Below are 16,458 nucleotides of genomic sequence, written 5' to 3' on the forward strand. Positions count from 1 at the left end.
ATATTGCTTACCGGTCACGTAATGAAAGCTTTGGCCTAGAGCAGAAAAGGAGAAATCGATCAAACTAATATTATATATTAGTTTGTTATGTATGCAAGTGTATGGCCTGCGTCGAACAGATAATACGTAATTCAAAGAGTTTGAAGAGCGGAGGAGATTTCACGCGGACATTATTTCGACGGAAATATTTTTGAATGAACGAAAATTATGCAATGTTCTAAAAGTATTTGCTTATGTTTAAGTCTGGAATATCATTTCTAAGCAAGCTCTTTCGTTACGCCAGAAGGATACGGAAACCGATCTTTCGATACCAAAACACCTTGAGTGAAGTTTCTTGAGTGTCTACTGCAGACACTCTACTGTTGAACCTTGTGAATACTACGAAACGTTTTCTACCGTTGGATCTCACTTTTAAACGATCTTAACTTGGACCGTACGTTTTGCGGTGAGCGTGATGCTTGAAATAAAAAGTAATCGTTACCATGTATCAAAAGAAGATGAAAGTTATCTCGGGCTACTAAATTACTGTACATGATTCCGCAGGTTCATTGTGGGTCATCGCACTTTGCGAGCGAAAGGCGACGCGCTAATTTACCTCATTAATTTTTCTCTATCGCAGTTGTATGATCCTTAAATCGTGCAAAACTGGCATCGGATCGACTCTAAAAGCCGCATTAAATTCAATAAAAATTTCGCCTTTCAGCTGCCACATCCTCTGCAGATGAGTACAGAGGAGTGCAGCGATGTACGTGCATGTGCAACTGCAGCGCTTGAAAAGACGATGTCGCTGTAGCCCTGGGATGAAAAAGAAAGGTAAAGCTCAACTTGCAGCATAACCAGCCTTGGTAGCAGAAATTTTCAGTCGAATTCGATCAATTCGTACCAGTTAAACGTAACTAATTCTATCGGCACTCGGATCACTGAACACCTGTGCTCCGTTCTACGGCGAAAGTGTTGACACAGTTAGCTCGACTGTCATCTTTAACACGGCGAGAACAGCGCGGTGAATAACTGATTTTAATTTCAAGTAATTTAATTCGCCCGAAATCTCCGAGTGGAATAATCGGAACCTCGAATTTCAAACCACTGGAATAAACGTTCGATGGACTGGTTTTGATAATTACTCGCAACGACCGAATGCTTTTCAGATCTGTATTAAATCTGCAGAATCAGGACGAAGTGAGACGAGAATTGAACGTGCAGCAATCCTCCGTATCTTGTACTTTCCATCTGCTATTCTAGCTGTGCTGCACGACGGGCAAAACGACTAGCCGCAGACAGTATCGATTTCCCCGGCCAATTCTGCACGGATATAGCGAAATGCACTCGGTACAATATCAACCTACGTGGTCGTACGCTTTGCTGCCTGTAAGAACGGCGAAACTTCATTCTGAGATTTCGATGAGCGAATTCGGAGCTAATTCGCCAGCAATTAATTTCAAGTATCGCACTTCGGAACCGCTTTTGTCCCGAACATTAACCGTAGCATTGTGATTCATTTTCCAAGCCTTAATTGACACTCTCCAGATATTCTACTCGTTATTTCCAGTATCCACATCGAGTCTTATACCGATCCACGTCGACGATGAATCGTGAATAACTCGACGAATCGGTTGGTAACGGGCATTGTGGAAGCCAGAAGTTTCCGTCCCAAATAAGAGCCCTGGTATTTACTTGGCGAATGCCTTTTCTCGAATTGAAAGAAACTGGAAAAAATTTTACTGTAAAATTACGTCACTACGGGGGAATTTTGACGACTTTAAAACGTTTACGCGTTCGCCGCATATACGTGCTCGACATAATGCCCTGCGCACTCTTTGCAGCAACTTTCCAAGTGAAGCTGGCGAGAGGTTGGCAAAAGGGCGACAGTTTTTCGCGTACTTCTCGATATGCGATTCGGTTATGTGGATTTTGATCGTGAATAACGTACTGGACAACACAGATCCGACAGTCGTTGATCAAAGATGTAACGCAGATCGCGTTTTTTACCCCGTTTTAATTAGAAATATATGATCGAGCATCGGAGTCGATCGATTCGTTGAAGTAATTGGTCGATTGCTTCACATCTTCGCATAACTGCACTACGGGCAATAATAATCTCACTCGAATTACCAATTTTATGATCTTATAATACAACCAAAGTTTGCAAAACAGGTCGAGTATAAACATATATTATCACCAAATCATCCAGCGATTCCTAATATATTCTCTGAGTGGTTAATGCCAGCCATGAGATGATGTAACTTCGGCATAAAAATTTCGTAGTGATGCAAAATCGATAATTTTTCTATTTCGAGAGGAGGGGGAGGAGCATCGTTCTTATAGAGCCGGTTACGACAGCACTGATCGCAAGTTGAATCAGAACACAGCTGCGTATTTCTTTAAACTTTGCGCTTTGAGGAAGTAGAAATTATGATTACAAAAAAAATTTTATCAATGCGTATATAATCAAGATATGGGACAATGCCTCCGAAATACAATAACAGGGATCGTAAAATTAATAGAAATGACGATGATCGATGTTTTTCCAACAGGAAAATTCACCGATAAATATAAACGCTTAATCGCATTTGAAGCTATTCCATCAGAAAAATTCAATAGCGATAATAATATTTTTCTCCGCGACTCAATTGACGTCCAAATCTGTAATGACCAAACCGCCATGATCATATTATTTTACCTTGATATCCAAGTTGGGTAATCGATACAGTTCAGCGTTCATTTCTGTTACAGATAACAATGTCCTAATTTTAAATTAGACAATGAAGAAAAACATTTCTCTGCGCAGTATAAGACCTAAATTTATATGCCTGTGCAAAAACTTCGTTATTTATGTTTCATCACCACCGTATTGGAGTCGCGAAAAGGAAAGATCGAGAAGTTTTAAAGAACCTGATCCGATTCTCTGAAACAACGCGTTCGACATTTTTAGGTCAATTCAATTCACGAATAACTCGCGCAGGAAATCAGTTTTTAGTTTACAAAATTCCGAAGGAAATTTTCTCTGTAATCAAAATACATTAATTTCTTAATTCTGTTTCACGCCATAGTCGGCAGAACAGATGTCGGCAATTGGAGAAGAAAATCGAAGCAAAACCATGCGATTCGAATGATAATTTCCTTCTAATTTCAACTGATTAGAAGGCAGCAATGGAAAGCGTCGAACGAATACGGCGAACGTCTGTCTTTTTATTATTTTCAAAATTTCGCACCTCAACGAACTTTCGAGTTGTCGAAGACACGAGTGTCAAGAATTAGTGTGTAAATTGTTACATTTTTATATTCACAATTATATACACACAATATGTGCATCCTGGCCGTACAACTTTTAACATCCAGGTGTGTCGTCCTCGCGATTAAGTTTAACAGTGGAAGTACGGCTCGATTTATTTTCACTTTTTTTTTTTTTACTTGATAAGAAAAAAAAAATTACCACCCGCCTGACGTAATTTCCTTACTTAAACCGCGCGCGGTTAAAACACGATTACCCAACAATTTGAAAAATTTTGTTTCCATTCTTTTATACCTATGTGCGTAGAGTTTTTGTCCGATATACTCGTCTAGTAACGAGTTTCGCAACTACTGTAGCCGTATAACTTGAATACGTGTAATGCGAGTTTAATGAATTGTGCAACAATGAACTTTTGTCTTAACCCACGTATTAACTTGACACTCGGTTAAACGGTTTGAAGAAAAAAAAATTGATGTACACTCGAGGTGAAATTCGTTTGGTAAAACTATCGCAGTGTCTAAAATATGTACAGTTAAGAACTTCTTCGGGGTATGTATATATACATATATATGTATATATATATATATAGGTAAATGTATAAAAAGTTTCCGAACGTCGACTGCCTGTTAATGCACACTGGGAGCGTAGCGACCGAGCATTTATTGGAGCTGAACATGCAGCCGTTACATTATTGGCTACAAATCGACGAACCGCTCTCACAAATGTCTTATGTTCCACGTTCCGACCGTCTAATGATTTTCACTCGTAGCGAATGCAAGTGCAACTGTTGCAAATTATCCGGCGTTATTTTTCTTTCCATTCGTTAGAGTACAATAAGCTGGCTGAAATCAGGAGCGTAGTTCGATTTCGTTGGGACGCGCATGGAGCTGCGAAGTTGCGGCACACGAGGACGCGCTTACAACCTGGGGGTACGAGCTAAACATACTAATATTAAACTGACACTAAACTAGCGGTCGCATACGCATGATGGGGCATCATATGTTACGCATGTATATATAAATAAGAGAAATTATCGAAGGAGCCGGGCGGCAAGCCTACTTCTACTTAATTAAGCAGTCGACCATGGCCAGCCGTAAGGAACAAGCTGCGAATGGCAACAGAAAGTTTCTATCCAGCACATGGCCAACATACATACGTTATACAAAGATTTTATACATATATATGTATGTATCCGTCCAGGTATATACACAACCTGCTGCAGCCATACGACTAATTATAATGTGCCAACAAACGCCGGATATTTTGATTTTTATTGTTTGCCTAAGGGAACGAACGTTCTTGATTCTACAATGAAATGAAAGTGAATAACCTCCGTATGGATGCGAAATTGGTGCGCGTGGTCCAGTTTTCGATGTCATTAAGGAATGGGTAGAGTTTTGAAAAAAAAAAACAGAGAATGAAAAAACACAACCGCAAAGGTTACATCCTCTCCGCGGTACATTCGTCGAAAAAATTCACAACTCTCTGTTTATTTATCATGTATTATTTGTGCAAGCATAACTGACAGGGAGAAACCGCGCACGCGGTGCGGATTAAAATGTTTCGTCCACAGGCCTTTATCTCGATCAAATTGGTGCATGTATGCAGGATTATTCAATTCGGCGATGGGTTATTTAACGTAAGAATTATGCAAGGATATGAACAACTTGTTACAATTATTTAATACCTGCTCTGGAGGCCAACTGTATCATTTTTTATTTATTTTTTTTTTTTTTTTTTGTTCTTATATTATCAATTTCACTTTCTCAATGACACGTCGCCCGCAGGCTCCTTCCTACCGGTATTGTTTAAACGAATTTAAGATGAAATAAAACAGTGTTTTGTATCTGCTGTCATGTCGTTGAAAAACAAACGTTTTGGAAACAGGTTCGCATTTCGAATTTTCTATACAACTTGTAACACTTCTAACTGTCGAGTTACTCGTCGATATTACAACGCTGCGGTTGAATAATTCTAAAACTTGCAAACTTACCATGGCTAAAACTTGGAGTAATCCTTTTTACGAGAAACCGAACGATGCATTTACAAAATCAAAAAATACATCTATGTACACCAGTGCGTTTATTCCGTTGGATATTGTAATATAGCGTGTCTAAATGTCTGTACAATGTGTCCACTCGTATATATATATGTCGTACGTTTATGTATATACGTATATATATGTATGTATATATCGAGAATACGTATAAAATTTGCACAAAACTTGTCAAACGGTGATCCACCACGTGGTCCGTACTCATACACTTGTTCTAGCACTGTCAGATGTTCAGGAAATACTGAAACTATCATTCTTAAATTTAGTATATACAGCAATATTATAGTAGATAACAATTAAGTGCCTTTCATTTTGACTATAGTATCAACGCTGTTATGCCTCCGGTCGGGCGCGCATACAGTCAGAGAGGCGCAACGCCGGCTTCGTATTCCTTCCACGCACACCTCGGTAACAACTAAATGAGACCGCAGGAGTGAAACGTGAATGTAGCACGCGGAAATCCACTACCTGTTCTTACGCCGTTTATACGCGTTATAGGAGAAGGCACGGAGGTCGGTGCGACATCGTCGATATTGCAAAATTGTTTAATTAAAAGTGAAGAGTGACCGCGATAGTACGACAGAGTTGAAAAAGGGGCGTCGTCTGAGAGAAAGAAAAATTTTAACCATCGTCATCGTCGTCGTCGTTGTAATAAAAATTGTCCGTCACTATGTACATAATAACGAGAGCGCGAGCTGAAAATCGATACCGATTTCCTGTTCTGCAGTCGCAATAGAGAAAGTTTTTTCCTTCTTACTTCTTTTGGTCTTGTATTATGTACAGCTGTACGTAGACGGTTGAATTTTAGTTGAAAAAGAGAGGAAAAAAAAAAAAAGAAAAAGAGAACGAAACGTTTCCCGGATTGTACTTGTACCATGTCCTACGGCATATATCGGTGCAGCAAAGAAACACCCGATGTTGCTGCTCGGCATTCCAGCCTCACTCAACCAGATACCATTATCGCTGTACAGCTGCAGGATACAGATCTTTTGTATCCAACGAACTTGAATAACTATTTCTCGATGTTTGCACAAACAAAAAAAAAAGCAAGGAATTTGGTTGAAACAACTGGAGTTGGAGAAAAATTTTGAGAATCTGAAAGTTCTCGTATCGGTGTGTAAGAGGGATTGACGAGGTCGACGATTTAAACAATTATACTGTTTTTATTTTAAGCAAATCATAGCTTTACGTTCAGCGTAAACGGAAACATAGAGCTGCCAACGAAATTCATTTCCTCACTGATTGAGTACTGAGAATTTATAAATATTTTTACTTCTCGAGAAGACTCAAAACATCGCAAGTCCGGGATATTTCTCGCTCTATCCCAAGTCTATTAAAAATAGAACTCTATTTAAGATTCGTCGAATAATGTTTAGGCATCGAAGATTTTTCAGCGATCACTTCTAATTCGGTTTTTTCGAACATACCTACGAGACAATAAGCCGCTCTGATCGCGCGATACGAATTTTTAGGTACTTCTTTTTTTTTCTTGCATCAAGTATCTTATTTTCTTACTGCCGAGACTGCCGATCATACCATTTTACGAGTGGGTTGAGATAGATGCATCATTGATTATGCTTGACGAAAATTTGTAATTGAACGTTCGTTTGTTAATAATTTTCGCAATCCTTTTTAATAATTGAGCATCGTCATTGTCTGGCACAAACCGAGATGTGCTTGGACAAAGATTTAGTGAAACCGCATTTAATTCGAATGAATAACGTATTTTGATTGAAGGAAAAACTTATTGCTAGTCACAACGTTGATTATTCATAATTATATCATTGAGAAAAATGAAAGCCTCAATCGCTTGTGTAACATGAAATGAGGAAACTATCTCCACGCCAAAAAGACGTAATAAATCATGCCAAAATTAAACCCCGACGTAGTTAGTCAGAGAGAATATTTATCAAGTGATCTGTTCCGATGTGAATGAAATCCTTGCGGACGGTATTTCAGACCCGTTCAATAAATTACTTTCTATAAAATAGAACTCACAGGAGTAGACCGAAACGCACAAAGTGCAACATCGGCTGGTATTATACGAGCGAAAATTCAAATCAAAGCATGCGAATCGGAGAGTTAGAAAATTAGTTAATCATCATAGATTGCTTGAGTGGGATCTGCTTTGTTAGTTGGATCGGAGTATCACTTCATAATAAATACTGTTGTATGTACCTAAAGAAAGTCTAATTCTTCCCTCAGGCATCGATCTTTCGACTTACACTCGCATCACGCACACGTGCCTATTTATTACAACAATCCCTATTTTCTTACAACAGAAGCAGCTTGTACGATAAATGATGATAAAAAAGCTGGCAAAGGGAAAAATACTGTTCGGGGACAGCCTGGTGAAATGTTGGTGACATTTTAACGTCGAACAGGACGTGCGGAGTTATAGTAATTACGAATATGTTACATGTATTTAGCTGTATCGACGGTGCTTTCTCGCTGGTAACAGATGCAGGTTTTTTTCCGTAATGGGTACATTAACATAGATTATAATATACACATTATACGTACCAATGAATATTCGTCAAGGCTGCACGCGTATCCGTTCACCGTATTGCTTATAATCCATGGAGCCAAAAATTGTGCATGCGAAACACTCGGTTAGTTGTATATTGTCGTTAATTTAGGCCGCTAATTTCCGAAAGTACCAGAAACGGCGATGATTTTTTACTGGAAATTCACCACTCGAAGTGATTCGACGTTGAAAAAAACGGCATGGATTGCGGTTCAATATTATTATACCGTCACCAATGAGTCGCAGCATTTTGATTTACGGAGCCGCTTTACCACTTTCCTTTAAATTGCAACTTGCATATCGTCTATAAGTAGTATTATACCGAAAGTCTGCGCCTAGCAATATTCTTTCCTCTTCCGGCTACGCAATACAACTGTTTAAACTATCAATTTGCCATTGTTTACGCCATCTATTGTCAGCCCGTTCTATAGATAATGCGAAATACCACCGGCCGCATCTCATCGGCACCGTCAAAGGTGAAACCTTAACTGCAGTGTCATTAGGATTTCAAATCTCAGTTTCACAAGTATTGCTTTTAGCATAATACGAAAGTATGCGAGCTTATGCAGTTCCAACGTCACAGGCTCTTTTCCTTAAACGTTGATTCGCGAAATATTATCTATTTCAAAGTATAACGCATACTGGCTTGTGATTTATATCTAGTATGCAGGAAAATATGAATCACGCGAACGATTCACCGTTCGAAGAATCCGGTTTCAATAACCCTACATAACTGATTAAATATTCATCCATAGAGTAGAAAAATCGGTGTGTATTCAAAAAAAGGTATCAGGCATCAGTTTGTTATAATAATTTATTTTAAGACATTATTTTAATATATATGAAATCGTTCGAATATTATATTATTGATCAGGTAAATTACAGATTGAATGATAATGCATACAGGCTAAAGACATATTAGCGCCACCCGTGACACGTGTGATCGTCATCATCTCAAAGCTACGAAACATTATATTTTAATTATTATATAATATACGAATTCGTAGGATATAATTGAAGTATGGAAGTACGATAATACTTTGTATTATAATACCAACATTACAGTCGGTAAATATCTGGCAAATGATTTTTTATGGATTCAATAACTTGACGCGTGTGTGGTGTGTTTACGTGTGTGGATGGATGAATTGTTTTGTTTTTTGTTTTTTGTTTTTTTTTAAATTTTTTTTATCTCTTTCATCCAGCAATGAAAATTTCTTACTTCGGGAACGGTTTACATTAAACGCGGTTTTACATGATGACACACTTTCCTTTCTCGGCCCATGGATTGTTCTTTTTGTCAGGTGCGTGTATCAGAGGATCGTTTTTCTCGTTCTCCTCGACGTACTCACGCATCCTGAAACAATAAATGGCTTCATTAGCTTCTACATCCTCGTACACGTTACTGCCACGCATAATGATAATAGAAATTGATTAAAAAATAATCTCGCAATACGTTGCAGTGTGCAACGAACTAGTTAATTGATATAATTAACCGTTAGTCGAGGCAGACCAGGCTCATTCTTCGCCCGCTCGTTAAATCATCCACCAATTTCAGTCATGGGGACTATCAACGCGTCACACGCCACGTGAAGTTGATATGAAATTATAATGTCGGGTATGGTGTAAGTTACCAGAGGTCGGGGTTCATTATTTAGTGATGCCTGAGTCGTGTCATATCCAAATACAGTGTGGACATGATTGTTGCATTGATCGTTAATAATTCCAGGGTGTTAAATACACCCCTGTTACAGTGCCGAGACCCGACGTTTTTCGCTCGTAACCTCCGCGGCTGAAATTTTACCCTGTGGCGTCGGATATCACTTCATCGGACAATTTGGCGAAGAACGTTTTCCTATTTTTCAACCACCGTCGTGCTCGGAGAGTTAGTATTACACGGAGGCTGGATAGAACCCGTAATTCGTCATCGATCAAACCCGAGAGTGCGAAATTTATCGCAAGAGCGATGAACCAGTGAAAATTACAATTACGATGTCAATCATTTACATTTACGGCTTACAACGCGAGCAGCCTCTGCAGTATTTCGGACGGAATGTTCGCACTCCCACACACATACATACATGTATGCATAGACATGTAACGTATATATCGTAGGCACGATACGCGTGTGTGGATATCATACGTATACACGTAGCCTTGTAACTCGTAGAATTTACTCATATATTACGAGCTGCTACCGAGCTGCTGCAATTTACGGGTCATGATATAGTACATTGTCCTTGTAAAACTTGTCTTGCTCACAGTCCTTTCACACCCGACGGCCGCAACGCGTTTGCCAAGCTCTCGTTTCCACGTTATATACGATATTACATGTATATATGTATATATGTATATACGTAGATACTGTACGTAGGTATATATTGTCGAGATTATGTAGTTCAACGTGACTAGAAAATATTTCGAGCCATGAAACGCGAGAGGTTGGCTTCACGGCGAAGTCCGTATTTCAGCCGGGGAGTTTGCGGATAGTGCAAGAGGAGGCCGTTTGAAACAACCAGAGTTAAAGATCCCTGAATACGATATGAATTCTCTCGCTTGCTGATTCTCCTCTTGGGCAGAAATACCGCAACCCTTATACGTGCTGGAAACATCGACGACGGGTATTCTTCCGTGAAATATGGTCGAGTCGAGTCGAGTCGTCGTGAGTCAGGTGAAAGATATTCACGATTTCAATTTTATAAAAATACGTTAGTTCGCGGTGTAAGTGCAGCGCGACTGCAACCGATTACCTGCGGCGTGCTTTCTGTATTTAATGAGATATACTGTGTAATAAACGTATCGATACTGCGGCATGCGGCATTGAGACATGCAAACTATTTACCAATCGACCTTACGTATGTATATTAATCTCGTGCGAACTAACGTCGCGTTTTAACGATCGGCGATAGATTTGACACCGATGTTTTCGAGGGGTCCAAACGTCTTGTTCGGGAAAAAAATTTCATGGAAATCGAGCTTTCGTAGGTAAGTAATGTCGTTGGCAAAGAGATGCGCGTTGAATACGTTTCCGGAAAGTTTAATCCTTCACCTGAACCGTCAAGTCTAATTAAAGATAAAAACAATTGTCGTACGGGAAGTCGGTTGAAAAATAACGATTGAACAATAGATTGTATCTTACAGAAATTATCTCTCAACTCACGCGTATATATATAGCAATGAACTGACGTCATCGGGATCAAGTGAAAAGTCAAAGATTAGGAAGTATAGCACAAGTTGAATAGTTATTGCTGCAGTGGCTAGTTACGAATATAAGCGAATTACTTCTAAATTACTGAAAACAGTTAGTCATCATTTCAATTAAAACTTCGTATTCCAGTAATCATCAATTCCAGATAATTATCAGAAGAGTATATTCTAAAATAAATTTTACCTCGGGATGCACTGATTGCGAGAAGCGAAAACCACGAGTAAACTTCGTTCGCTGGTCAGTTGATCGAGAATATTTTTAGTTTGTAAAAATCCGATTTCTTATATTACAAATTACAGTCCGTACGCAGAGGAATAAATTTTCCATTACAAGAAATCCGCTTAGGTACTCAAAATATCGAACGCTTCGTCCGCTGCAGGCAATATGCGGAAACGCTGCGGAGTTTGACACATAAGGGTTTATTCTATGATTTTTAAAAAGAAAAAGTACAACGAAAGTAACCGAGCCTACGGACTAGAATCTTGGGTATCATATTTTTGCTCACCACATCGTTATATTCGCCAAATTACGTCACGGATTTAATTATGAAACGAGTTAATTTTTGAAAATCGCTTATTTCGTATTACACCATGCGCGCTGTTACGAGATACCAAGATACATTAGCCGGAGCTCCGAGAGCTTGCAAGATTCTCGAGAATATACACACTCTGAATACGGATGTTTAGAAAAATCTGAAAAAACTTCACGCGGACCGCACTGCGTATACTCGACCGACTCTCTGCAGAACCGACGCAAAAACCAAACTCAAGCACACAAAGGCATCACTTGGAGCATATGTATTTTATAATCATGTAAGTAATGAAGTTCCTGTATTGAGTCGTTAATGAAATCCAGAGTCTTGTTATCGATGAGTTTATTACACGTTAAACAGCAGCGTGGAAAAAAACGAATCACGGATATTAGGCAGATTGACGAATTGAGCCTGATAAATTTTTATCCAAAGTGTTCCAACGGCACTATCTGTTCGGCACTTCACACTTCAAGGTGGAAAAGAACTTAATAATATTTGTTTATCAGGCACTAAATTGTGGCGGACAACTGATTTCAACACGTAAACTATATATATATGTACATTACCTTCGCTATTATGCTTATTACAGAGATTTTTTGAACGAATGCTTATAAAGATACCCGATTAACCGTTCGAGATAAATTTCACTGCAGCATACATGTTTGACATTTAATGTTAAAAACTGTCGGCGATAATCACCGTGTGAATAAAAAATAACCATGCAGGCACTTCAATATCGTAGGAGAAAAAAAAATATATTTATCGATTGTCGAGTGGCATGATTTCTTTTGGCTCGTTCCGAAGATCAACCGCGGCAGATATTCAGAGGTATTAATTCCTCGCTTTTCTATTTATAATATGAAATTTCCTTTCCACCGGATGGTATTCCTCTTCGGCACTTAGGCTAGCGACGTATATAAATACATATGTACACACACATATACGTATATATATATATATATATATATATATATATGCATGTATATATATTCATACATATGTATATGTACATGTAAATACATACATACGGAGGATAAAAAGAATGAGAAACTTACGCTGCGATACTCTTTGATAAAGGCCACCGTTCCATCGTCGCTTGATATTTCATGTTTTCAATCTGTTTCTTCAGTGCGTCTTTATCCATAGTAGCTAGTATACTGGGATCCATGGTAACAACCGCACCCCCGTAGGCAGCAAATCCAACCAGCGCGTGCGCCTCGCTCAAAATCAATATTCTCAATATCACCTACGCACGAGCTGAGGAAAAATTTGTAAAAACCAAAATTAACGATTGTACTGCAATTAGCACATGTTAAAAGCTACGGGTTAATCCTCAGCGTCCAGCTGCACTGGCTTATGCCGTAATTGCGGATAATTTAGTTTTTCAAATCGCATATGCACAGTTATAATTTCGAGTTACGCAGTTTGTCGATGTGTATTCAGATTTTCATTCGGTGCATCTGGATAGTGTAATTAGGGTGTTAAATTGATATTCTGATTTCGGTTTTGGAAGTCATGAGTACGTATGTAAATTCCTTACAAGAACGTTCGGAGATAACAAAAATATGTTTGTAGCATCTGATGGATTATGACTCATCATACATGCTTGTTGTTTATACAGTTAATGGATTTTATATTTTTGAAACTAAACGTCGGAAAAATATATTATCATTCAACAAGTATCTACCAGCAATTATATGATCCCGATTTCGATAATATACCAATTGATCGATCGATTAAAAAATTTCCAGTTTTTGATGATTAACAGGAAGATCATTTTATTTGTTAATAAAAATAATTCGTCAAGTATTTGTGAATATTTTTGTCGCAGCTAGGTATCGATAGAATTACGTAGAATAAGGGAAAGAGAAAATGGCGATCAGACGGACTATGGAATATTTTTGTATAGAATGCTTTAGAATATAATATTGGTGCTCGATACCAAGAAATGATGTTCAACGATGCTTAAGATCGCCGAATAAAATGCCTTGGAAATAGTGTGACAGTAGCAACGATTACCGTTATTCTCTGAATCCATGACGTTAACAATAATAAAGACTTCCCCTAGGCGTTTTTACATTTTCGATCAAACTGATAATGTTCTTATAATTCCGAATGTGATTTCCATGCACTTGGACTCATAGATCTCGAGTCCGATTAGAAAGAAGAGCACCGATAATACGCCGACGCGTTGTGACGCCGACAATGATCAAAATCGGTGAATCAGACTGCGGAGAGAAATCGTCGGATAATTTTTTTTTTTCAACCGTGAATTGAAACAGTTGCAGCTTCTCTTTAGATCACCCTTCTTATACGATTATCAATCGAGTTTGTGTATTTTTAAACTTTGACGAATAGATGTGTACAGTGTCAAAGTTTCAACGCGTTACGAAATACGCAAAAGGTGTTCTAAAAGTATGGACCGTGAAGAGATATTGAAATTTTTCGTTTACGTAAAATCGTCTCCCATCATTCATTTTAGCGGTGCACTTCTGCTATTAGGATTCTGAATTTTATCGGATTAGCATTTACTGCGCCGTGCTCGGTTTTACTAGCGAATTGGCAAATCGATGAAAATGTCACGGGTATCCGTATATATTATGTATACGGGCTTGATATAGTACTGTTCTCAAATATTATATCTCTGTATAACACACGTGTATACACGTATTCATATGTCCGATACTGCGGTGGAATCATGTGCGACTAGTATAGCTAATTTCGCCAGAACTAAACTTTCACGCACATGTCAAAACGCTCGGGGGCAGTTGTGAACAGCTGAGTTATGTAAGAATACAAAGAAGTGTTGTTCATTTTATACGTCATTGATCTGAGTGTGCTAACACGACATATGTAATTGTCCGATATAGCCGCGGTAGGAAATAAAATAAGAAGCCTGCGGTCTTGCATTCAACAATTTTCCGAAACGATTTATGGTCCAGCGAATTTAGGACAGAGGTTCGGATGATTTGCATCCATCTCCTTTTAACAACGGATTTGGAATGTAAATTCACCGAGGATCGCGTCCTGGGAAACGGGAACTTTGAAAATGAAAATCAGTTTTCATTTATACGTCGTCTGATAAAGATCTGCAATTCTGGATTCAACCGGAACGCTCTGAAAAGATTCTAGAACGAAATGGCAATTCGGACGACGCTCACGCTTGGCCATAATTTACCGCGATTCGAAATTTTGCAAAACTTGGTGATTCGTGCACATCCCTGTTTTTCAATAGAGCCAATGACCCATCGCCGTAAGCCTCGTTTCCAGAATTAACTAGTATTTAAATATGTCGAAAGTAAGATAATTCAATATTGACATTTAGTTTCAAAAATCTTCTCTTGCCGTATAATTGGCACTCACGCTTCGATTTCGGGCTTGTTCGCGAATTTCTGATTATTGATAAATTCTGCAGCAAAAGTAGAACGTCAATAGTTGAAGAGACTTCAGACTTTTTCAAAAAGACCGTTATTTCCGTCGAACAATTCGTACTAGGCGAGTATATAACGATCGTGTATTTTTCTCTGGCACGTTTGAATTGTGTTCGTCGTGATAAATCGTATAAACAAGAAGAGTAAACAATTCGTTTCTGCCTGCATGCGATACGTAACGCGTATCAGAGAGAACGTCGGAAATTGCAGCGGTAAAACTTGCTGAACTGAGATGGGACTGAATACCGTTTGTACACGTGTATTTACTCACCTGTGAAAAATCGTTATTTATCTACTGACACTTATTCAAAACTATCGAAGCACGCTGTCTTCTTTTTTTCCGTACGTTATCCGGTCGCACGTTAAGGAATGAAAGACATACGCGGCTCTAACGAGCAGTAAAAACTAAGTTCTCTTCAAAGAACAAATACAGCAGAAGAATCAAGATGTCCAAGTACTGAAACAAGTGGATTCTTAACGTAAACTCTACGGTACTTGATGAACTTGCAATCCCGACTATTATAGTAGTTACCTTCTCAAGTATGGAAGAAGTTCTGACCGAGTACCGCTCTTAGCGTGCTTCTTTCAGATCGATAAATTGTAAGCCGTACAAGTTTATGCAATCCAATATTATAGTCGGTCGGTCGGAGGTAAATGTGGGAATTCAATTACCGTGCCAAGTAAACATAATGGTAAGCATTTTCTCAGTAAAAGCTCTCAGTAACGTAGAAAATGCAAGCCGCGGCAGCGCTACGTCACATTACGGCACAACGGTAAAAGATTGGAAATGTCTGCGAGACGAAGTGCGATCGAGCGTAAGTATCAGCCAAAGGCGAAGAATCAAACCTTCTGAAATTTCGCGATATTTTCAAGAGATGATTTCGACCACGTTATCGGTGCTCGCCGAATTAGCGAAAGCACACATCCGCCAAAGCAGTGCAAACTATACGTACAACAATGCCGGATTCAAACGCTCCGCGCACAAAGCACAGCTTATTAGATTCGCGAAATTATCGGAGAGCAATCTTCAAAGGCTTTCAAAACTTTGTATAATTACTCAGCCCCCTCGTCATTCAGTCACGAGTTATTAAATTTTTTCAGACCTTCTTGGTAAAACTGCGACTTGCCTCCGCCATGGCTTCGTGTATCTCGTAACTCTGATCAGGCGATTAGAGTATTAATCGCATTGTTTATAGCCGTCTATTTTAGCATCAAAGAGAGACGCCTTGTACTATTTTTGTCGTTACACCGTGGACTATAATTCGACAATTTCCTAGCCCGAACAATGGCGACTATCTTTCTTCGTCACCTTTTGTATCTCATTTTAGAGACTTGTGAGACTCGTGACTTTATCAAGGTCTAGGGCAAAGATCAAATTATTGGAGCAGCGTCAACTGTTTCGAGAAATTGAAAAGTATCTTCATTCCATTAAACATATAGACAAACATCGCCGTGCTTTCAATTCTTGATTG

At 38.8% G+C, this 16,458-nt stretch overlaps 2 protein-coding genes across 2 annotated transcripts in view; both read right to left on the reverse strand.

Moving 5' to 3' along the window:
- LOC124298837 (probable chitinase 10) overlaps positions 1–5,675 on the reverse strand; it is a 14,314-nt gene extending 8,639 nt beyond the window's left edge. The window contains exon 1 of the mRNA XM_046751364.1: positions 5,226–5,675. Coding sequence (XP_046607320.1) covers positions 5,226–5,228 — 3 coding nt within the window. The 5' untranslated portion in view covers positions 5,229–5,675. The remainder of the gene's footprint in view (positions 1–5,225) is intronic.
- Positions 5,676–8,946: 3,271 nt separating this feature from the next.
- On the reverse strand, positions 8,947–15,512 carry LOC124298843 (guanine nucleotide-binding protein subunit gamma-e). The gene is made up of 3 exons (XM_046751377.1): positions 15,258–15,512; positions 12,611–12,812; positions 8,947–9,172 (listed from the first exon to the last, which is right to left on the reverse strand). Exons 2-3 carry the CDS (start codon positions 12,721–12,723, stop codon positions 9,067–9,069), a joined length of 219 nt encoding a protein of 72 aa, XP_046607333.1. The 5' UTR covers positions 12,724–12,812; positions 15,258–15,512; the 3' UTR covers positions 8,947–9,066.
- Positions 15,513–16,458: the final 946 nt, after the last annotated feature.

The sequence above is a fragment of the Neodiprion virginianus genome, chromosome 2, assembly GCF_021901495.1.
Source record: "Neodiprion virginianus isolate iyNeoVirg1 chromosome 2, iyNeoVirg1.1, whole genome shotgun sequence".
Taxonomy (NCBI): Eukaryota; Metazoa; Arthropoda; class Insecta; order Hymenoptera; family Diprionidae; genus Neodiprion; species Neodiprion virginianus.

Excerpts from the sequence above, each read along its gene's own strand:
- LOC124298843 (XM_046751377.1), bottom strand. The coding sequence starts at position 12,723 with ATGGATCCCAGTATACTAGCTACTATGGATAAAGACGCACTGAAGAAA. Across the intron at positions 9,173-12,610 it reads TTATCAAAGAGTATCGCAGC|GATGCGTGAGTACGTCGAGG; the intron begins GTAAGTTTCTCA and ends TTATTGTTTCAG.